Source organism: Aythya fuligula, chromosome 16, assembly GCF_009819795.1.
Source record: "Aythya fuligula isolate bAytFul2 chromosome 16, bAytFul2.pri, whole genome shotgun sequence".
Classification (NCBI taxonomy): Eukaryota; Metazoa; Chordata; class Aves; order Anseriformes; family Anatidae; genus Aythya; species Aythya fuligula.
The window spans coordinates 3,754,653-3,779,239 of NC_045574.1; the positions used below are offsets into that span (position 1 = coordinate 3,754,653).

At 40.2% G+C, this 24,587-nt stretch overlaps 1 protein-coding gene across 9 annotated transcripts in view; it reads left to right on the forward strand.

Annotated features, from left to right (window-relative positions):
* The window catches only part of PTPRT (protein tyrosine phosphatase receptor type T), a 446,868-nt gene that overhangs the window by 96,606 nt on the left and 325,675 nt on the right, over positions 1–24,587 (forward strand). For all 9 annotated transcript variants that reach the window (XM_032198172.1, XM_032198173.1, XM_032198174.1 and 6 more), the window contains exon 2: positions 22,378–22,503. In XM_032198172.1, coding sequence (XP_032054063.1) covers positions 22,378–22,503 — 126 coding nt within the window. The remainder of the gene's footprint in view (positions 1–22,377; positions 22,504–24,587) is intronic.

The window sequence follows — 24,587 nt, forward strand, 5'->3', positions numbered from 1 at the left end:
AGAATTGTCAAGGAGAGCTCAGCGCGCAGCAGCCGGGAGCGTTCAGCAGAGCTGGTCGCTCTGTGCCGGTCGTGCTCTCTTGCACTGTTGCTGCTTCGTCTCCTGTGTCCTGCCAACAACCACAGGCCCTGGAGAAGGGGTTAAAATCACAGCGGCGTGTGGCAACTGCTCTTATATATGCTCCTATATATGCTCCTGAGGGGTGGCTGCCCAGCCAGGGTGCCCGCTCTGCCCCTTCCCGTTGTGCTGAGGGTCTGTGCTGCTCCGCTGGGGCTGCACCACCTCATTCTGGGGCTTTTTTTTTTTTTTTTTTTTTTTTTTTTTTTTTTTTTTTCCCTGAATATAACATCGCATTTCAAAATGATGCTTTGATTTGAGGGAAGCATCAGAAAAAACTGTCAATTTTTCCATTTTCCCCAGTACTGGTGGATTGTCTCAGTACAGCCCAGGAAGCAGTGGCTGCAGCTGACGTTTCTCGTGATGTAAAGCAGACGCGTATCTGTCTCCACCTCTGGGGGGAACTGATGCTGTTTCCTTTGAATGATAGTCACTTGTTTTCCTCTAGAACAATCAAATCCTCCTCTGAGGAATTCTTGAATTACAAGAGCAAGTCACTGCTTGAACGCACGGAGCAGGAGGATGCTTCTCGTGCAGCAGAAGCTTCCTGTGTCCCTGCATTGTGCCCAGGTAGCCAAAATCCTGGCTTTCCTCAGAGCAGCTCAGATGGCAGGGGAAGATGATCTCTGCTCCCGATGGCCACAGGGGAGAGTGCAGCAGGCAGGAGTGGCCGGGGTTATTTCTCCCTGCAGCTTTCTCTTCCAGATGACACGAAGAGCTGCAGGTGGTGGTGGCATGCAGAAAGCTCCTCTGGAAGCTGCACCAAACCAAGCGGCTGTGTTACTGTCACGCTGCTCCTTCTCCTCCCGGAACCACACCACGGGCTGTCTCCAGAGCACTGCTTGCAAAAAGCAGCTGCTGTCTGGAAGTTTTGTCAGGCCTTTGGTAATTAAACTTGAAGCATCTTCAGATATTTAAGATCTGATTTTAGGGAAGGGGGAGAGTTCCAGATGCTTGGTGTGAAGTGGGATAGGGAGAAGAGAGCGTAGAGATTTTAAGCAAGCAAATGTTGCACGGGGGGCAGAGGATGGCTCCATCTGAGGCAGCAGGATGAGGCATCGGCAGGAAATTCGTGTTTCAGTACATTGTGTTCCCCTGCAGCCCCAAATTGTTTCTCGAGTCAGTCACTGCTTAAACGTACAGCAAAGAGGTCTTCGTGGAGTGACTGCTCCTAGGGACTGCTTTGCACTGAAGTTGCTACTGAGTATGGTTGAGCTTTGTGGGCAGGTGCACAGTCAAGAAATTCCAGAGGCTGTTCTGATTTCGGAATGGAAAGCAGCTCTGGGCTGGGTTTGTGCATGAGGTTAGTGCTGCAACTGCGTGCCAGAATCGCGGAGCCAGCAAAACGCCAGGAGATCACAGAGCAGTTACAGAACGGGCCCGGATCGGGTTTGGTGCTTCTGGGTCCTGGTTCTTGGAGCTGGAGATTGCGTCTGATGTCTTAGAGCTGTTGGAAAGCTCTTCATACTTAATGATTTTTTAAAGCAGTGCTCCAGGGGGATTCGGTGACATTAATGCTGTTTCAAAGACAGAAAAGTCAGGGACTCCTGTGCAACGCCACACCAGGTACTGGGCTCAAGACCAACACTCTACCCACTCTGCTGAATGGCAGGAGTTGGAAGCAGGGATCATTTTCCTTATGTGGTCACGAAGGAATCTTTGTTTTGTATGATTTTCTGTATCTTTTAGGAAGACTGGAATTTTGCCGGCCAGAGAAGAAATACAAGGAAACGGTCTGTACGAGCAAGCAGAAAGGTGCTTTTTGGGGTCTGTGCGTGAGTCCCATGAACACTGGAATGGAACAGCAGTGTAGACTGAAAAGCAGTTAGAGCTGCTAGGAGCTCTGGGATGCCTCCCTGGGAGTAAGAAGGGATGAACCTCACACTGCAGTGTGTGTCTCGCTCTTTATATACCAACCATCCTTTCCACAGCCCTGGAGCACTTACCAAGTTAAATGCTAAGTTTCTCCTCACATGCAGTTTTAATATGGCTACTTGGAGAAAAAAAAATGCAATTAAACCCTTGCTTTTATTAGGGTGTGTGTACAGTGAGCACGTTCCTTCGCTTACAGCACTGACGAGGCCACGGGCTTTGAACTTGCTGCAATCTCATTTTTCTCCCATCCTGGCTCTGTAGCAGCACTGCTTTAACTGAACTTTGCAGCTCCATAAATTAAACCTGAGCGGTGATTTTTCAACCTCGGAATGTTGCTTAAAAGGGGTAGGGGAGGGCACAAGCCTTGCTCTTTGCTATTATTTCTTGACTTGACTTCTGCGTGATGTTGTTGGGATAGGAAAGAAAAGGGAGGTGTGCGGAAGGTGCTGTAGGAGCTGAGACCTAATGCTGCCACTTCTGGTGACAGCTGGAAGGAGGGCAGGTCTGGGCTGCGGTCACTTCAGTGTTAACAGGGGAAAGGAGGGGAAATCTGGTTGTTTCAGTGGTAGATAATCCCTTCAAGCAATATTAATGCAACTCAGAGTTACAGAAAGTCGTAAGTCGTTCTTCAAACAGTCCGCCATCAGAGGCCAGTTCTGAGGCTAAGCTCCTCCGTTTTCCTAATGCACTGAGCAGTTGTCAAAGGAAGCCTTCAAAATGAGTATTTCTTGTCTCTCCATGTGTCTGTCCTGCTTCTTATTTCTTTGGCTATTTTTATGTGTTCATTTTTCCAGCTAGCTCTTCCTGGTATGTAGAGTTGTCTGCAAATAAGCCCAAATTAAAACTCTATCAGTATTTAAGTTTCTCACTGTGAAGTGAAAAGATTTAGCACTCACTTTATTACAGCATTATCCTTGATGTCAGATAACTTCTATAAGAAGGTACTAAAAAAAAAAAAAAAAAAAGGCCTTTTTCACATAATTGAAACTGAAAGTAAATATTGACGAAAAATATTGCCTTTTGTAGAAATGCTGTTACTCCATCTGGAAGAAAAATTCGGTCGTTCTTTAGGCTTCTTTGCTAAGATCAAATTTGAAGGGGAAGTGACTCTGCCACTTCGGAAACTGCTGACTTGCTAATTGATCTTCTTGTTTTTAACATAGTTACCCAAGGATGCATTTGAATTGTCTGCAGATGCATCTATCCCATGTCATGAAAATGTTTGCAACATCATTTCCCTTTCAGGGAATTTTAAACCTAAACTAAGTGGAAGCTTTACAGTCACAGGCGTGAAACGTTTGCTCACTGGGAAGGCGAGCGTGACGGCAGGATGTGCACGTGGATCCACTCCTACATCAGAAGACAAAAACGCCGCATCCTGCAGCTGTGCTCTGCTGTGTGGACGCAGGAGCAGAGCTGCCAGGTCTGCCAAACCCAATGGTTACGGGCTCTCTGCTGAGCTCTAGAGCAACAGCAGTGTTGGGGAAGCTTGGTGCGTTAACTGCTAGGGAGATTTCTTTAAGGAGTTTGAAGAAAAAAAGATGTGGGAGGGAACACCTGTGGATGGAAATCTGTGTTCTGGTGTGTTGTAAATGAAGCTGTCCAAAGAAACAGTAAATGAATGATGCAGGATCATGGCATTTACTTTATTTGAAGGCAGGGTTTCATACACCCCACAATAAAGGAGAAACAATAACCCTTTCCTCAAAAGCAGTATTTATCTTGAAAATGCCCATGTGCTGTTGCACAGTGAACATTTGAGGTCTCCAAGGGAGTCCGTGTATCCATTACTTCTGAGTTTTCCAGGAGTAGCAGCACAGAAAGTAGAACATTACTCTTACAACCTGTCTCCCTTTATAGACCGCTGGATAAAGGTGGTGGAGTGGCGAACTTTTAGTAAGGTTTTGCTGAGCCTTTTGTGTTCTCCAGGTAAAGCATGTGTTTTGAGTGGGAACAATGCCACGACTGTTTTTAAGAGAAATTAAATTGGGTAAAATCTTAGTAGTTCTGTGTGGGGGAAGAAGATATTTGAGTCTGAAGGCTTGAAGTTACTTTTTTTCTCTAGCTCAAATAGGGTGCATCAATAGCAATAGATTTTTGTCTAGGAACTAGACAGTATTAATTTGTAGTATTAATAGAAGTATAGAAATATATATAGAAGTATATATATATATATAAAAGTATAGAAGTATTAATTTGACAGGTCGGTATTCTGGAGACGAGAATTACCCACTTGCCATCCAGAGACTTTGTTGTTCTCTGAAATGTATTCCACCAATCTAAATATTGCAGTTCTTTATTATTTGTATTTATAATGCTGCAACTCTGGGGTCTGCTGTTCGGGGTGTAAGTGCAGAGAGCAGACGCTAGCATTAGTACTTAGCCTCTGGCTGGTTATGCGACCTCTTGCCCCACAGTGCCCTGGCATATGGGGCCAGTGCAGGAACGTAGCCTAAAAATGAGAATCAAAGATGAGCTTAAAGAAGTTGGGCATTGTTTTGGGCTGGTGCCAGTCAAACTGAACCCATGTCATAGTAAACCATGTCTTAGAAATGAGATTATCCTGAAAGTAAGATGGTCTGTAACCCTTCAGCTTGCCCCTCCAAAGCCCTCCCTTCTTGCGAGGGTTTCCTGCAGGAGCTCTCTGGTCAAACTACAGGAAACCAAATTTTTAGTAATTAAATTAGGGTTATGCTAGCAACAAGGCTTAAACTAGTATTTGGGTTTCTAGGACTAATCCTCAGCCTCCCAGCACATTACCAAAATCTGTTATCTAGGGAATCCATTACAGAGTCTCAGTGTGGACTTCACAGCATACAGTGTATTAAAAATTCCAGAGAAACGAAGGAGTTTAGCACAATAACATGAATTTGCTCAACTCTTGGCCATCATTTAGGTCTCTGGGGTGCTGTGTTAATACAAGTACATGGCAAGTTGCATATTCAGCTGGGTATAGTTTTCATCTCTGGCAAAACGAAAAAGGATGAATATCCGTTCCAGGAGACATTTCTGGAAAAGACCTGTGATTGATATCTTAGTCAAAGAGATTTAAGGCTCTTGGAAAGCACTTTATATTTGCCCAGAAATGCCAGTGCTGAAAGGCAGCAGTTTTAATAATTTAAAACATTAAGAATATAATCATTTATAATCTAAAGGTGTCTTTTTACATTTCTGTGTTCTTGGGGGTTTCAAGCAGATCATGCTTATTTAAGTCACACAGAGAAGGAACTTAATACAAAGATCTTAATGAGAGGTGCAGAGTGGTTAGTTCAGGAATATGTTTTGCATATCTCTTGGCAATATTTTCACTGTGCCGTGTTAGGCAGTGGTCAGTGGACGTATGTAACAGCTTAGGAGTTCATGAAGGCTGCAGAGTTAAAGCTCGGGTGAAGCATTTTTGGTCCGTCATAGAAAATCACACGGTAATGGATAGAATTACATGACCTTTGCAGGGAGCCTAGAAATACACAAAGCTGATTGAAAAATCTTACCACACGTTGAACAAAAAAAAACCTATGCTTTTGTATGTGCAACGTGCATGTCTCCCCTTTCTGAGAAAATCTTAAATGATTGATAATTTAAAGCTGGGTGTGGAGGAGCCTTACAGTAGGCTTTCAGCTCACTGTCTAGAGAGGACTTCCACCCGCACGTAAATGCGTTGTGAGCTAATAAAGGGAGGTGATCATCAGATGTAACTTATACTTCTCATTGATATGTAAAATGATACAAATGATACAAAGAAATTTGCAATGTTTTAGTTGTGAGAAAGAGAAGACAACTTCTGAGCCGAAGGCTTTATTTCCATAGCAGTTCCCCTGTAAGGGTTCTCAGTCTCCTGTCTTGAGAGTTATGTATAGCCAGTTAACTTGGAGCTATAATGAAGGACTGTGGAAAATGAGGGGAGGGTGATAGTGTGGTCCTTTGGAATTTAGAAGAACAGCCTTAAAAAGGACTTCAGTTACTCTGATGTGCTTTTCCAGTCCTCTTATAGCATATCCCAAAGATTGTTCCATGTCGTCATCTCATAAAACAAGGTATATACTTAATGTTTTCAAAACCCAAGCACTTTCACCTGCTGTCTTCAGCAAGTTACACTCTTGCATGAAAAACAGGTCTGTGATTACTGCTTGTATGCATGTTTTTTTTACATTGTGAAGGAAAAGCAATAGCTAACACCAATCCAGATGTAACACAGAATGCAAGTAAACATCCTGGCTTTTACAGTTAGCAGAAAGATGATATTGTTTTCCTTAATTATGTATATACCTATTTTATGTTCTTTTATGCAAATAAACTTTTCTAGGTTAAGAACCAGTATGTTCTATAAACACAATGTGCATCAGCAATAACTTCTCCTTTGACTCCAGGAATGAATGTATAAGCTTATAGTAACTAGTACAAGCACTTACGACTTACTAATTCATAAATTATTGATGTTTCATGTCAAAACGGTAACTTTAAATTTGAGAAAATCAAATAAGAACTTGTTAAATGAAGGGTATAGAGCGAGTATACTTGTTATATACTTCTTATGCTTCTCATCATTACTTTCCTGTCTGTTAAATACTGTATCAATTTGACAGTACTGGAAATCAGATTCTGTTTAATAATTACCCAGTTTTAGCTGTAACGGCATGACAGTCCACTGACTTTATCTGAGGTCTTAAATAAAGTTGTCAAAACCTTTAGTATCATAAGCTCTATGGGACTGGATGGATGAAAGACCGGCTCAAGCTGGTACAGTTTTTTTCACTCACTACTGCACCTTGTAACGTTGATTGCTAAGGCTAGATAGAGGTTTAATATAAAGTCTGGGTTTTTGGAAGTGCATTTGCATAGATCCTAAAAGATAGACTTGATGAAGGAGCCAGTACCTGGACATACTGTTTGGCTGGATGTTGCTGAAAAAATGTTTGTGGGCTTGAGGTGCAGTGCTAGGGATAGGCTGCTTAGATCTAACACTCAGGTTTTATAATATTACCACAGAAATATTAAATTGCTATAGAAGAATTATGTTAAATGTGCAAGTGTGGGACTAACCTGGGTATTATTAGCTTTTTTGTATATAGTTTTTCTACTATATCAGACTGGTGCTGGGCTAGCTAAAGGTGTAAAGGATAATTCTTGAGATTTTTTACACTGATGCTCCCAACATAAAGGAATATGCTAACATAGGCAATGAAACGTAGTTGGAGGAGGATAAATTAATCAGGCTGGAGGAATTAGGACTTTTAAACGTGGTGAAATAGAAATGGGATGTAATTTAGTATCGCAGTGTGTAAGGCCATGCATCTTGGGATTAATTAGTTTTTTGCTTTAGGATGGAAAATCAGTGGAAAGTGACAAGAAGCTGTTGGAGCATTAATAAGAGGTGATTGAGGTGAGTCAGAGAGATTTGCTCCTGAAATAGGGAATGTGATTCTGTAAAGAGAGGTGGTGATAGATAAGGATATTTAGATCAAAAACAACTTAATCTGGAGTATTCTGTACAACTCAGGTACTGCTTTAGAAGAAAGATTGAGTATGTTACAGGTGCAAACAAGGGCTATAATGATGATTAAGCCAAGAGAACAGAGGCTAGGAGGTACTACTTATGGAAATACATAAAGAAAAGGAAAATGACTGCATGCTCTGAACACTCCAGATTCATCCTTTTTCTAATGGGCCAGCCCTTCACTGACCAGTCTCCAAGTTATGCGCTTAGTTACCCATCCGGAAACATCGCCACAGCACTTTGACTTTCAGAAGAACAAATAAAAGGTAGAAAAAGGCCCAAGGACAAGAGACAATGGTTTGCATGTGTTGGTGCCTTCCATGGGCTAAGACAACTCAGTATCTTACTTTGTTGTTGCGTAGGTACACATGAACTTGGTTGTTGCATCCCCAGCTCTCCTGTTCAGCAGAGAACAGTCAGTTTCAGGTTTGAGCATTGCATCTTCACAACTGTCCTTTTACGTAAATCTTTTCTTTTAGACAAGTCTTTCTCTGGAAACCTCACTCTAGGTCAGTCTGAGAACTTCCGTTAAAGTGAGACTGGTTTGTGCATATTTTCTTTTCAGTTTTACTTTATTCTGTCCTTGTAACGGTGTCCTCTGGCCAGCCTGAAAAAGCCATGGTAAGATGGTCTCTGGTGACACTGGCAAGAAAATGAGATGTTACTAGTGGATGACACATCATTGGTCATAGTTCTTTTGAGTATACCGTGCTCTTCTCTTCCTCAGTGAGTGTAGGTAAAAAGATAATCAGATAAGTGGGCTGGATTATCTGCTGATAGATGATGCAATTTTTATTTCTGGCAAACGGCCCAAACAATATAATCTTGTAGGCCTTCATAACTTGCTGCCATCATACATACATGTACGGTGTTCCCAGTGGTTGCTGTCAACTCTAAGGAAAGAGAAGGTCACTTTGTAGTAGGTCTTCTTTCCATTTTCTTGTTTTCAGAGTTGAGTGTAATAAAATCATTCAATGCTCATGATAACATTCCATTAAAGAAATGTGTCCATTAGCTCTACGTGTATGAGAAATCTCAGTGCAAAGATTGCATTGAGCTGCTGCGATTCTGTGAGGAGTGGGATCACTGAAGTTGGAACAGTGTTTTTAGAAGTCAGTGACATAATTAAAAGTCAGGTCAAATATGTTCAGTAAAGTCAATGTTCCCACCTGATCTCCAGCTGAATGCAGATGATTTACGGACGTATAATCTCTGAGAAAAAACAGGATTGAAAAGGGGAAAGATTTCATTAAAGACAAAACCTGAACTACGCGGCTCTATCTGATATAATCTTTAAATTTGAAACCAAGTCCCTTCACCTTCATTCTTTTTATTCTTTATGCTAATAAAATTATAACTACTAGTTAAATATTGCTTTTTAAAGTCCATATTAATTGTAGTCACAGTTCTGGGAAATTCTATTAGTTTCTGCCACAGATGAGTGTTTTCAGATGTAGTTAAATAACATCTTTATTCCAGCTGGGACCTCATTGTCAGGTTTCTATTCATTAGCTAATCTTAAAATAGCCTTAAACTGCTAGAACTGCTGCAATACAGTCAAGTATACCATTTTTTTTTTCTTCCTGTGAGACAGTTCTGTAGAAGGTAGGAAAAAAAACTCTGTAGGCTGATAGCCTAGTGAGAAGTCTGTCTTGTCCCTCAGTGCAGAGTGGGATATAAAACACTTATGCCTCCTGGGTACAGCCCGACAAACACTGTCACCTACATGGGAAAACAATGCATGGTAATCCCTTTCTCATCACTGGAGGGCCAGTGCAGCACACGAGCCAAGTGCCATCTCTGCAATGACAGTGTCAGTGTCCTGTATGGCTTTGTGGAAGGGCAGAAACAGCCCCCTCTCTGCTTCTAACCATCCTCAGGAAGGTAGTTGCCAGAGGCCGTCAGAGGATGGTTAAGCTGCAGAAGTCATCACAAGTGCTTGCAGATTCCCAGTGTTTGTGTAGGTTATGAAAACGATCAGCGGATTTGTTGAAAAAGAGCAACTGGTATGACCAAGGTGGCTTTTGAGGCTGGGAAGGTGTTTCAGGGAAGAGTCGCTGTGTACTTGTCCTGCTCTTGCATCTTTCCCAAGTGACATCTAGCACTTGTCTGACCTTTGTTCTGATGGGCTTTCATCTTTCTTTTGCTTTTAAGTTGTGTGAAATGCTTTAATGTCTTTTCCTCCTGCCTATCTCAGATACGTGCTGGTCAGGTGTCGATGATGGGACCCCAGGGTAAAGAAGCAGGTCTTGTGCCAAACTTGTTCGCATAGGCTACAAAGTGCATGCATAACAAATGGCGATACCTGACTAGATTGCTTTATTTTTGTCATTACCAGACTTTAGGCAATGTGCTAAGGATTGCACGTGAAGCCCTAAAGATTTTAGGTTGCCTCAGCTTAAGAGAAGGACCATAGGGAAAACATTAAGAAAGCATTACCTTAATTTAACTTTCTTATATTTTTGGCAGTAGCGACTAATGTGGGGTTGTTAAGTGAAGTATCAATACAATTACAGTATGGTTCTAATTGGATAGGTATATTTAATACCAATTCACTTGATCAGAAATTGAATCTAACTTCTGAATTAATATTGTAATTGTAATGTTGTGCAGCATCATATATTTAATGAATCAGTTTCTTGAACAATTATTTTAAAATTACAATGACCTGTATAAAGACGTTATTGAAGAACGCTGAGTTTATTAGAAATTTTACACTTAATTTTAACTATGTAGCTGAAATCTTTAGGATGACACTTTAATGTCTGCGTCTGAGTATCTACACTTTCACCTGGGGACACTGGGAATGCATTACATTTTAATGAAGTGGCCTGTGCCAGCTTCTGGTGAAGCTACGGTATGTAGCTATACTCAAAAATACCCTTCCCTGTACCAAAATCAAGTGGGAGAGGTATTTTATAGGGCTTAATGGGGATGTGGATAGAACAGTATCATACACAAGCTGTTTGTCTAATCTACAGAGACAGTATCTTTTAGCTCCTAATGTAAAGAGAAATCTTTTAAAGAAAGAAATTATTTTCTTAAACTAATGCTAAGACTTTATTTCCAGAAGTAGATTCCATCAAATGAGGTTTTGGTACATCCGAATTGCACGTGTGAGCCTAGACTATTTCAGTGTAGGGACAGCAATAGGAAGGTTGGCTACAGAACTTCTGGAGTGTTTTGTGTTACATCTTATGTAGAAGGTGTTACCAAATCCTTGAAGGATGCTAAAAGGAAATATCAGCATATTGTCAGTTAAATGCTATTTCAAACCATGTTTTAAACTTAAATTTTTAGAACCTGTTTTTCAGTGGGCTGTCTCAGCTGCATCAAGTCCATTTGCTCTGCAGTGTGACATGTGTGTTATACCTGTGTGTACTTGGGATAAAAAGCTCAGAGTACCTTGCTCATGTCTCAGATCAATGAAATGAGGATTAAATTATGACTGAAATTACAGTTTATATGACAGAAAAGGGTTTTGTATTAGAATTTGGTCATTCAGTACCCTGAGAAATGACTGTGTTTAGATTCCTTCGTATTGTGCCTTTTCTGTGTTAGGAAGAAATGCTTTAAGCACTTGATGCTTCCTGACCAGGTTCAAACTTGATGATATTTAAAAGGCAATAGAACTGGAGAATTCAGAAAATCCTTCTTTATAGATCAAATACATTTTACGTGGAAACTAAATTTCAGCCTCAAACTGTATAAGATATATCCCAGAGATGGGAAAAAGCCCTTAGATGATGCCATACAAATTCTGTTGCTCTAAGTGTGATACCAACTGAGTTTCATGTAATAAGGATAGTACAGCCTGAACCCATTTCTAAATGAAATGCACTGTGAACTTAAAACATTAAAAATTAGCCAATTTGTACAGTTTCCAGTCTGAGCAGATAGCATTGAACTGCTCACAGCCTCTTATTAGCAAATAACTTCCCCACCATCAGAGGATGGAGGCAAGGTGCCTTGTACTCCCTTGGTGGAACAGCCCCAGCGAAACGTGGCTGATGGGTGTTTTTGTTGTTGTTGTTGTTGGTTTTTTTTTTTTTTTTTTTTTTTTTTTAAATTATCTGTGATTTGTCGCTGGTTGCGGCTGGCTGAGGGTGCTTCAGAACAACATGGAGCAGTGAGATGTGCTGTGGTGGCCTACTTTTTAACAAAATATGGGCTGTTTTAGAGAACTGCATTTGTGTTAATGCCCTTAATTTTCTCTCCTTTCCCCTGCTGTCCTTCTCTAATATGGAGTTTGGAACACAGCAGCTGCGGCTCTGCTAAATGCATGTTCTGGGTCAGATCTTGTAAGTGGAAGATTCATAGCTGTAATTAGAGAGGCACTTTTGCATGTATGCTCACATACCATAGTAGGAAATTTGGTTAAACAGAAAAGGAGCTCCATATATTTTCAAGAACTCACATGTGCTGTTAGGCAGGGATCTATTTATTCTTGGCACGTATCTATGTTTTGCTCCTTGCACACAAAAAAATTTGCACAGAGGACTCTGGAGGCTAAAAGTAAGTAAATCTTCCCATCATCCCCATGTTTACGACGTGCTGCAGAGGACAACAAGGCTTCTGGTGCTCTCTGCCCCACTTCACTGTGATTCTGAAAAACATCCTGGATATTGCAATGCAAGTGGTACACTCAAGAGCATCAAGGGAGAAAATGTGTGAAAAATAGAGAATAAATGAACTTAAAACTTAAGCAAACAATAGTAAAAATCACTTAACAGGTTATTAAAATTTGAGTCTACCTGATCGTTACTGCCTTGGTCATCAGTCAGCTGACCAAACTTTGCAAGATCTCCTGCGTAGTCTAGCATTTGACATCCTGCCCCCAGTCTGACTCCAGGGCACCTGAAAGCAGCAGCCGGCTAGCCACTGTTATTTCAGGGGTTGACTTGCTCCTGACATATTGAATGAAGATCATGATTTAACTGAAAACAGTTTAAAATGCGTATCTCCGAATATCCTTGACACCGCACTTCATTTGTAATTTGAAACAGTAACTGCTAGCAACAAGAGGTATTTTGTGAACCTCAGTCAGAAGGATCTACAAACTTGTACCTGTAAAAAATTGTTAGTGTTGAATAAAGGTTATTTCTGCAGCCAGACACTGGGAGTAGCTTCCCATAACCATGAGATTAAATTGAACAAGACAGGTCAATTGTGGCACTCATTGCAAGTCAGTACCGTTGGGTTAGCCAATGGGATTTTATATGGTGACTCAGTAACAGATGGTACGCATTTTTAGATACATTTCTGATATTTGACCAGTGCACAGTTGAGCTAGTACATATTAAGTATGCTAGGTCAAATTTCAAGGAGCAATCTTGGGAGATCTGCACAACGCTAGAGATCAAACTGCACGTGTTCTTCCGATGCAATTTAAACAAAATCACCATTGATCAACAGGAATCAATCCACTGCAGTATTCTACAAGAAAACTTCTAAGCTGTTGGCATTTTTTTGAATCACTTAGATTACAGATTGTGTGTACAGACCTTCCTGTCTTTATGCATACTGTAGGTAGTTTTCTGTGGGTGCAGAAGTGAGGCGTGGTCCCTAGATAATGGTAGGTGTTAGTGGGGTTTAGCTTTGCTAACGTTGTAGTGAAGCTTCAGAGAATGCTTTACAGCAGCTTTTGCAGACTTAATGATGAGAACTCCCAAAGAGAAGAGGTGACTTTTCCTGAAGTTGAGTGTTATTTTAATTTACTTCATTTGGGAAGAGCATTGAGCTAATGGAATGCTTCTGAAAATGTCAGTCTGATAAGTGCTTAATTTCATCTCTAAAATGATAAAAATCTATTCTAGTTACCTCTGATTGCAACCAGATAGTGTTTAATTGTATGTCTTGTTCACTGGTTTGGCAATAAACCAGACTTCCTACCCTAATTTAAGCTACTCTATTCATGATTTCTGGCCACGATGTTTTCAAAGAAAGCATCTCTGCTACAAAGAGACCCTTCTCCAAAACAGGAGCCCTGGGAGCGCTACCGGGGTGGTAGCACACAGAAGGGAGGAAGGTAACACTTAGAGAAGTGCTTGGAGTCCCTGAAATTATTTCATTCATCACCGAGCATAATACAAGTCAGTCAATGACAGCTACTTGCCTAAAGTTCAAACACAATAATATGAAGTTTGAAAGTTAAAAAAAAAAAAAAAAAAAAAAAAAAGCTTATTAAGAAAGATAGGTTTCCTAATAGAATAAATCCTAATAGAATAAATGAGAGAGTGCTATCTTCAGACGGCTTTTTTGCTGCCATGGTGGATGGCAAAAGTCAAATAGATGCGTAATTTAAATGACTCTGTAGCTTGAATAGGTATTCTGTGTGACATTTTGTAAATGCTGAAATGAAGGCAGTGAATAGTGTTCCGACTGATCAAGACTCCAGTGCAATAGCTGATGTAGAATTTGGTCAAAATGTACCATAAATACAATGTTGGGTAACTCTGTTTAGATATACTGAATAATTACACCCAGGAGTTTTCAGATGCTGGAAGGACTAAGCAATGTGGTTTTTTTTCTTTCTCTCCAGGAACAATGAATATCCACAAATGTTTTTTTTACTGACAAATATGTCTAAACACAACTTCAGCAAAAATGGGTAATAATTTTGGAATACAAAGCAGCATTATTTTAGGAGGAATAAAGGTCCTTTAACTTTAAAAACAAAACAAAAACAAAAATTGAAGCAAAGTAAAGATTATATTTAGGCTACAAAAATAAAGGCAAGTAGGTGCTATGAATTTGCATTTTAAAAAAGGATTCTTAATTTCATCATACTGTGAGGAAAGCAGGAGCCTGCTTCAAGGGTGGAAAGCTACTTGACTAATGAATTAAGAAGATATGATTAGCTGGAAGTATAACAAAAGCCATTAGGGAACTTCTATTTAAGCATCTTGCATGATTTTGAAAACCTGTGTTAATTTTGCGAGTTTAATTACATGGGAATAAGGAAGTCTGAAGACTTCATGTAGGTAAATCTCTGTTTCAGCAGACTGAAACTAAACTTAAAATTTGCAAAGCTAGCATTGCACTGGGTTAGCTGACTTGGTTCTGTAGCATAAAACCAAAAAATACTGATAAGCTTATAGGTATGTATATAATTAAACAGACCAACAAAATGTCAAATAATTGAGCTATTGAAGTACTGACGGCTAAGTGGTTAGAAACAGAAATGATATCCTTGGTGTTAAACAAAGGACGCATTCTGGCAAGTGAAGTTAGATGAGTCACCCTTGATTTGGAGGTATCAATTTAAACAAATGACATTTAGTATTGTACTCCTAGGATACTTTAAAGTGATTTCACTTGTCTTGGGTGGATTATGAGGTGCAGAATTAATAAGGAATGTATGAGCTAGTCTAGGGCTCAAATTATGAGACAAGTGGGCAAGCTTTTTCAAAGAGCAGCCTATAATAATGAAGTTAAGAATGGAAGTTTAGTCTAACCTGACAAGCCCAGAAAATGCAGCTTAAATGCTTGTTCGATATATAACAGGATCCTAGCCACAGTGCTGATTTTGCAGCAGAGTGGTTCCATGGGATCAGGATGATAACTGAGAAGGTTTGTCAGACTTGATTCTACGTTTGAGGCCAATAATTTCTTTGGAGTAGCGCTGGTAGAAAACCTACTACTGGGAGGATGCTTTGTCTTTAGGTGTTTCCTAGACTATGCTGCACCTATTTGGTCTGTTTCTTTCTTAACACCAAGCTATTATTATTGGCGAGGTTAATCATGAAAGACCCTAGGTGGCCTCTTAGGCAGCATCAGCAATATCGGGTTCATAGCAAGGTTTCCATGTGAGGAACATCCGCAAAGTGTTTGTATCCAGGCACGTGTTTGGTGTGACTGTAAACTGTGCTGATAAGCTACAAGTCTACTCCCATGCACTTTGAAATAATGTTAAACCTGAATAGATAGCAATTTCGTGGCAAATAAATTTGGAAAAAACTTTCAAAAAATGTATATCCTTAGTACTGTAGTCTTCCTTAATAGGTTGATGGTGCTTGAAAGCACTGATGCAAAAAATTCCAATCTCGAGTCTACTTTAGAACCACTACAGTTTCAAGTTGAAATGAAATGCTTTTCTAAGATGCATTCATTTTTAATGGCTATCTTGATTTAAAAAAATATGTAAAACTTATATATACACATATATACTAATCCTAAAATGAAGTTATTTGCATCATTGCAGTAAAGCACACGCTTCCCCACCTGCTCCCCCATCTGAAAGATCTGATTGCCGTGAGACAGACCATGCAAAATAAATGAAATGGAGTCAAATCCAGCAAGAATGATCCATACATAAGCAAGGTGGTTGTTAATAACTTAAAGGAGTAACACCTTCTAGAGTAGATAAAATCTCCTTTGATTATAAAATCAAATAACTACGTATTAAAAGAAATACGGAAAGAAAAGAAATAGAACTGTACAGTGGCAGATGAATCATCCCTTAACAATGAGGACTGACTGATAGGTGCTGTGGGGAGCCAACAAAAGTCGTTGTACTTGCAGCAGAAACTACAGGAATGTGTTTGAGGCACTGGAAAAATCACTGATGTTTACTTATAAAACCCAGAACATCTGGATACCTTGAGAGAAGCACTTCTCTGAGCACCAGAGGTAGAGAAGCTTGGTTTTCCGTGGATTTGTGTTTCATGGTTGAGTGACTTACCTGAATTTCTGCTACGTGTGAACTCAATTCTTGACAGAAGTATTGACATAAGAAAAAGAGGTTATAAACTCCAATGTAAAGCATTTGTACTGTATTATAGTCTGGGGAATCTATTCCTTAATTTCTCCTGGTGGAGATCCTCTGGTGACTGAGGTATAAGACCTGATCCGGGCTTTCCCTGCAGTTTAAGGAGTCATGGTGTCTTGTCTTCTTTTTGCAGAGACTGTTTTCTTTGAAAACCTGGGAATACAGAATAAGTGTAGTTTAATAAAATCATGAGATATTGATTGAAATTGGCCAGTTGCATCAGCAGATTGATAACATGGTGGCAGAAGGATGATGCTCTGACAAATGTGATACCCGGTTACTGTTGGCCTTTCTGAAACTTCTCTTCCTGTACTATGCAGGTACCTAAGAATATGCAAAGCATCACTTCCAGGCTGTTATATTTGAAACTAAAGATATCTCAAGTGACAAGTGCCCTCTGCCAGTCCCTCAATACATGTCTTCCTCTTTGGCATGATGCCTTTTGAGAGCTGAAGTCACTGAACAGTGCTCATTAGAAATAGATCTGGTCTGCAGAAATTGGGTTGCATTTCTGGTTGGGGTTAGCGTTTTCGGTTACATGTATTGTATATGTCTGATGTCATCTGTCTTAATCTTTCTGGGCAGAGTAAAAGACAGATAAAACACTACTCCTGGAGGAGGAAACCTCAATATCCCTTGAAAAGATTTATCCCATCTTAAATGAAGTGACTCAGAACAAGCAATACATGCACATTTCTATTCTCCTTTCCTTCCCACCCCCATAATGATATATAATAAAGTTTTCAAGGATATACTGTGTGAAGTCTGCAGTCTGAAAAATGTTATAAATGGATTTTTGAAATAAATCCCATAGAAGAAGTAGTTGTCTTAATGAGCCAAATGCATCTCTTCCAGTGTTGTAAAGAAAAATGTTGTTGGAATAGACAAGCATGAATTACCTAAGCGATATTTTAATTTCTGGAACTCTACAATTCATAAGCACTATTTGTTTCTTCCTGTGCTCTTCCTGAGCATTTGTTTCTTCCTGTGCTCTTCATATTTTGTGAGGCTAACATGGTCTGTACTAAAAGACTAAATTTCAATTGAGTTTCAAAAGTGTTGTTCCAGAGAAAAGCCTTGGTTGGAATTATGCATGCTTTCACAATTTCTACTTTCTTGCTATTTTTTGAATAAGGGGGAAAGCTAACAATTTGTGGCCCAGAAGAAAGATCTGGAGGAGGACAAATGAGACCACTGAGATTCTTGCTCTCTGCTTTCCTTCCCATCATGACAATGCTATAAACGCTTGATCAAACTGCCTGATGCTGTTGTTTCCTGTGCGTATCTAGAAACACAGGATAGCCAAGGAGGTTTCTCCCATCAGTATCTTTCTTTATCCCTTTTTAGAAGTATTGTTTTTTATCTGGTGAGTCCGTGAGAGTTTGACATTGGATGACTTTATAAAACATTCTACTAATTGGATTTGTTAAAATAAATAAATCAAACACTAATTGGAACATGCCCTGCCATTATTTTTGCTTACTGAATTAGATATAATGGCGTGAAGTCCTTTTTATCATATTTGTGCACTTATTTAAACACCCCCCTGGCACACACTTCTGCAAATTCAATTATATATTCAAAGGAGGCTTTCAATTTATGCAAGGCTGGTTTACATTTAATCCAGGGGCAAGATTCAGTAACTGATGATAGGTCTGCTCAAGATTAATTAGCATCACTCAGATGAGCAGTGGCATTGTTACAGGCATGCAGTATAGAACAAGGGATATTTTATCCTTCCTGTGTGAGCTGTTACTTGCTTCAATATGACCCTTTTCAGGAAGGGAAGGACTTCATTCTTGTTTAGGTTTCATTTTATGAAAAGAGGAGGTCAATACCACATGCATTATCTAACAGTATCAGTCTCATTTCAATTTCCTTTTCTTTTGCCCTACCTAGCAACTGCATTTTTCACTGATAATTTTTAGCTGATCAGTGGAAAGATTCCAGTTCGCTTCCTGAAATCCCCAACCCCATTAGCAGTTAATGAAGACGTAGAACCCCCTTTTCGTTTGTGTGGAAATGTTTTACGTTTCCTACAAGCTGCTGTGTGATGCTGAGGCTAGAACTGTGACATGCAAACTTGGTATCTAAATTCACTGCATGGTATCTTTTTCTCTCAATTTGTGGATTATTTTTTCTGTTAATGAATAGCCCTGTTCTGCTGCCAAGTGCTTATATTTGTGATGCATAGTTTTGTATTAAGATGGACCTTACCCTCCCTCCCTCCCCCTTATGTTCCTGTAGCTCTTTAGTATCCATGTAGGTGATATCTTAGGACATGCTAAATACCAAGCTTATGCTGCAGTCAGTGAAAATAATACATCTGCTAGTTTTAGCCTGCTGTGCCATTTTGGAGTCACAGTCCATACTTAAGAGGACATTTAAAGACTATAATTAAATTTCTAGTTTAAACTGAAATTCATTAGCGGGGAGTAATTGAATTTCCAAGGATCTTGCAGCTGGATGCTTGTGTAGTAGAGTGGATCGCTCGATCTCATCAGGTTAGCACGAGGAGTGCCTGTGCAAGCGCAGTCAGACATCAAATGCACCTTTACCCTGTGTTTCCTCACTGTCTTGCTCGGGAGCTCATTGTCCTGAACACACACTTGAACATAAGGGTACTTTTCAACTACCAGGTCAACAATATTCCACAGTGTAGACGAGAGGCTTTTCCTCGATCTCTCCCTTCTCCTCCCAGGCTACCTTCCCCACACAGGGCCCAGAACATGGGGCAGGGCCAGCCCAGGCAAGGCTGCGGCCGGGGGCAGCCTGCAGGTCCCCCAGCCTGCCTAACCTCGCTTCAGGGAAGCGTGGGGGAACAGTCCTGCATGACTTGGAGGCTGGGTTTACTTTTTAAAGTGGACCTTTGTATTTTAAAGAGCTGCACTGGGTGCCTGGGTATGGGTGCTGGCAGCGGGGCCTGCAGGGTGGGCTCCATGAGGCGAGTGAGCTCACTGCAGGGCGCCAAGTGCTGAGGGCGACTGGGAAGGTGGTGTTGGAGGGGTCTTCTGAGGTGAATCATGAATTTATGAGGTAAGGTTGGGGTGGGATTTTAAGGCTGCTTTTCTGACTGTGATTCAGTTGCCTGTAGCTGTAATGCCATGTCTGTCTTCTGTGAAGATGAGGCTAGGACCGTTTGCAGTATGTTTGCTTTGCAGATGCGATCAAAACCCATGCTATTATTAACCTGATATTATGCAGCATTTCAGATGTTGTGATTCTTTCCCTGCACTTTCTGAAGCTATTCCTGTTTAATAACACAATGTATGCTGTATTCAGCAGTACTAACAGAGAATTTGCTGACTCTTTTTGCTTGTGGGTTAACCTGGCTTTGGGTCCCAGCTCGGTCCCTCTTTTCATTCTCCTCTCTTTTGACACACCTAGCAAAAGGTGGACAGACCCTTTCCTCTTGCTGAGCTCTAAGATTTCAGCCTTCCTGTGCTTGCTGTGCAACCAGTCTGCTTTTCCAAGCCTATAAAATTGACTTCAACTTTTTCTCCCTGTTCTCATTTCCTGCAAATTCACCTCTCCAAATTCCAATTCTGTTGCTTCTAGTAAATTAATCCTTCTGGCTTATTGCCTTGTCACTTTGCATTTGGCAGTTCCTCTGCTAACTTTTCTTTCTTTAAAAACGTAGCTTGTCTTGCTGTTACTTTTAAGGCTCTCCATGGTTTATTCTTTTCATTCTTATCCAGTCTTACTACAAGGTTAGCCGTGAGTTTCAGACAAGATACTTTCAAACTTCCTAAAGCGTCATTTCTTATCAGTGGCAACTCCCAATTAACTTCCAGAAGCTCTCACTGTATCCCTTTTCACTTCCTCCTCCAACTTTACCTTACCTCTGTATGTATAAAACAACCTGTTCAGCTGATTGTACCAAAATCTCTGCAAAATCTCTTAAAGACTCCTACCCCATATTTTGTTGTTGTCTTATTTTGCTTCTGGGACTTTATAGCATCACCTGTGCAATTTTCTGTGAACATGAGTCCTTGTACAATTGTTGGGCATGATCACAGTATTTGTTTACAGACCCTTCAAAGTAATAGCTAAGAGACAGTGCCATTTATTGTACATTGTACTATACTGAACAGAGGTTGTGTGTAAATGGAGTATGTCTGAAGTCCTGTTATTAAAGTGAATCTATCAAAACTAGAATGCCTGACGTGGAGACTGAGAGCAGAGTATTTGATATCATCTTTTGTACCTGCTCACTGTGAAAAAGGTGATTTTCAGTAGTCGCACATTCCTCACAGGTGATCCAGAACATCTGTTTTCCCTTAGACATTTTAATAAGCATATTTAACATTAAACTTGAACTTTTTCAGCTAAATTAAAACTGGGGAAACAGTTGAAGTGTAATCCTCACTTTGACAGCTGGGAAAGCTTCACAAGTATGGTAAATTTAAAGCAAAAATTAATCTGTAAAAAAAATAAAATGCAAGGACTGATGAAACAGGCAAGGTTGCAGGGGTCATAAAATCTGTCATCAGACCTTCTTATATTAAAATCACACAATATATTCAAGTTTCTCTTTTAAGAGAAGTTACATTCTTAAACTTACCTTTAGCAACACGGTATTTTGGGGCATCGGATACTCTATCCATCAACTTCTGTGAGTATATACTTAAATAGAAATAATTTGTGTGAAGTTTCTACAAAACTTAGAAATCCAGTTGCAGTCGGAGTACACATTAAGTCCTTTAGTAGGGATTTAGTAAATACTAATGATTTGGAGTGATCTGGGTTTGTCTTTTATGAGGAATTCCATAGGAACTGAGACAGGTTTGGGCTTTCTTGAGAGCTAGAGAGGGGAAAATATAGGTCAAACCAAAATTGTGTCTAAATGTCCCCTCTGTTGGATAACTGTTATTGAACGGAAACAACAGATCTCTTATGTACTTACAGTTTGTGTGTGTGTAGGCAGTGCAGCCTGTGGGAAGGAGGAAAGAGTCAGGAACATCTCTGTGTATGTAACTCTGATTAGTGTCAAGAGCAATCAGCAGTTTGGCTGGCAAAGCAAGTTAGTGTAGCCCTGAGCGTTGCTCAGTCCTTGCAGCTCCAGAGGTGTTAGATGTGTCCAGTTGACTTTGTGCTATTAGTAACCGCAGAGAAATTTCTCCTTGCTTCTCTAAAACAGAAAGCCAAAGCAGGAGAAAGACACTGTTGGCGTGATTAAGGTCAAAACCTAAGGACTCAGTCTGCCTGATCTAATGGCTCTGGTACTGCAGTATGTTTGGCAAACTGAGTTGGGTGGATGTGAAGAATGTACCTGATGGAAAGGAGGTTCAGCAGAGTAGGAGTACCCTACTCAGGATTAAACTAGTTTGATTTGCCTGCCTGAGAAACAAGTTTTGAAGTCTGTGTAGGAATACAAAATTTTATTCCACTGTTAGTGTGTTTTTCTTGATCTTGAAGTATTCAGACAGCTCTTGGGTGACAGTTAACCACTTCTTCCAAGTATTTCAGGAATTGCAGAGGAAAGATCAGTTAGCAGTCTGGAAGGTGTGAATGCTCATTCCCATCCACTTCTTGTTATTCTCCTGTTGTAGAAAAATTAAAGGTTTGCACTCAAAATGCTGACCTGAGAGCCCTGGAGGAGCAGTTGCATGTCACAGAGCTTCATGTTACTTAGCATGAGTTAGTTGAAAGGAAGAGTGCCTTTTCTGTAGGTGTAACCCAGCCTTGTGTAATTCAAGGCTTAAAAGTGAAATGAAGTGAGGATTCCCTGTGGGAACAGTGTTACTCTGCTTGTCTTTGCCGCGGGTTCTTTCTTCCTCTCGTTTTGAATATCTGACATGGAAACTTCTGTGAAGTACCAATTACTGGAACCCAAATGCAAAGATTTGCACATGCTCCTCATGTGCGGCTGTCCTTGAAAATGTTAATAGGTTGAAATAAAGGCAACAGGTCTAGAGAGGGAAGAGGGGCTTTTAAAGGATACAAAGTGTTGAAAATTGAAAATTATATTTTGGATACCTGTTCTGCTGTCTGAAATCTTATATGCAGGAAAATTTTTCCTGTTTTCCTCGTGTAAGTCTAGGTACAAATACTAACGTAAATGAACTTATTGTAATGAGAATAATTAATGTAATGATGTATCCATTTTTCTTGTTTTTAGGTGGATGTTCATTTGATGAGCACTATAGTAATTGTGGTTATAGTGTGGCCTTGGGAACCAATGGATTTACCTGGGAGCAGATCAATACCTGGGAAAAGCCAACAATGGATCCTGCTGTCCCAACAGGTAAGTAAAAAGCCTCAGCAACAGCGGAGGCATTGCTCTTTGTGAGAATTGGCTGTTATCCCTGTATGGGTTGCTATACACTGAGAGCATCCAATAATAACATAGTCTTCCTCCATATGATGCTTTTCAGTATTCTCTGAAGAGCTCAGGGTAATGTAATGGTAGATTCTAATGGTTTTATTTCTTATTGGAAATTAACGTTATGTTGTGGATGTGTATGGGAGTAAGTTCTCTGGAATGCTTTGTTCACATTGAAGAAAACCTTCTGACAAAGCACACTAAATTTTTCTAAAAATCAATTTGCATTTATTACAATTCTTACTTCTAACAGTTTCTAATTTTCTTAAATTAGGATAGTACTCAAAACCCCTGCAAAGCCGTTGACACAATGGCAAACAGAACTGACCAGCTAGTGTGATTTCAGTATTAAGGATGTATTTGTTCCAGTTAATTCATTGCACTGTGACAAGTGTGCGCTAGTTGACAGAATCAACATTTTGTGTTGTTCTAGAGGTATTCTTATGCCTGTAAATTATTGGGCTAAGGAACTTCAAATTGCTAGGTGCCTGTTAAGGGTACCACATAGAGCTGATACAACAATAGCACCCTGCTGTAGCCATGGATAGACAGGCCCGTGTTCATCCTGGTATGTTGAAGCTGTCAGCAGAAAACAAACACCCAAGATAACAAGCTAGCTGTTGGTTTTCTTCTGTTTTTAATTACAGCTTAAATTGGAAACTGTTCAGAACAGAATCTTTCAAATTGTGTAACACCTAGGACTGCTTGTTTTGGCTCTGGCATTCCAAAAGCTAATTGTGAAGTTAATTTTCTGGTCTTGTCTGTAGGAATGTATTTCATCATTCTGGATGTGTTGCCTTTTTAATGAGGGCTATTTTATCTCTACAGTTCCTTGGCTTCAACTCTCTAGTGTCCCACTCCCTATCCGTGGTAGACCTAACTAGAGAGACATGACAGATCTTTGAATTTATGGATCTCAGAATGATCTGAAGGAATAGGAACACCCACAGCTTTGATGCCGTTTGTTAGGCAAGGAATAAATAGGAGGGCTGGTACTGGTACAAGTTCAATACTTTGCCAACTCTAAATATTAAGGTAAACCTATCTTCCTGGCTTCCTGTGAAAGTGTATTATCGTCTGAAGTATGCTGGAACTGTGCAGAAACTGATAGATAAATAACAATTTGGAATGGCAAACAAACACCAAAGCAGTGCAGTGTGATTTTTAACGAGCTTTTCAGAATTATTCCTCCTAAAACTAAGTAAACGGAGACATGTGGAGCTCTCCCTTAATACTTCTGTCCATGACATCCAATAGCACTGATAATTTGCAGCTGCTCTAACACCTTTATATATTAAAACGGAAGAAAAATGCACAAAGCTTTATTGTGTAGAAAAATGGAAGAGGTAAAGCAGCTAAAAACCTGGAATGTGCTGCTAATGAAATACCATCTAAAGAGACCTTCAGAAATATGGGGGGAAATGGCTCAGTGCTTCACATTACTAATTGGTGTCTCAGGACTATTTACACAGAACAAAAGGGGAAATCAGTAGGTAGAAAAATAAGATTGACCACAGCAAACGTGTATAGAAAGCTCCAGTAACAAAAACATGTTTTCAAGAGCTGTCCAAATCATGCTAACCTTGAAGTAAATTAGAGTGGTCAATTAGATGGCCTCAAGCTAGCAGGGATGCTAGAGCTGTTATTGAGAGGCTGTGTTGCTGGATGGAATCTTAATGCCTGTCGTTTGTATTGGTTACTCATTGAAAATCTGTTTCATGAGAATAAAGGATGTTTACTTAAAATTCATCTAGTGGCAAAGCCAGCCGAATAAACTGATGAACAGCGCACGTTCCGCTCCTACAAGCAGGGACAGCTTTAAAACCAGAGCACTAGAACATTTGGTGATTGACTTTCCATTCCATTTAATTTCTCCACAGCAGCTGAAAGCAGCAGGGTGTAAATCCAGTCAACTACAGGATGTAAGAGGTGGTAACAGCGTTTGGCATAAGCATCTTCTGGTGGCCAGCCGTAGGCAGGAAAGCTCCTCCAGCGTGGACAGCAGT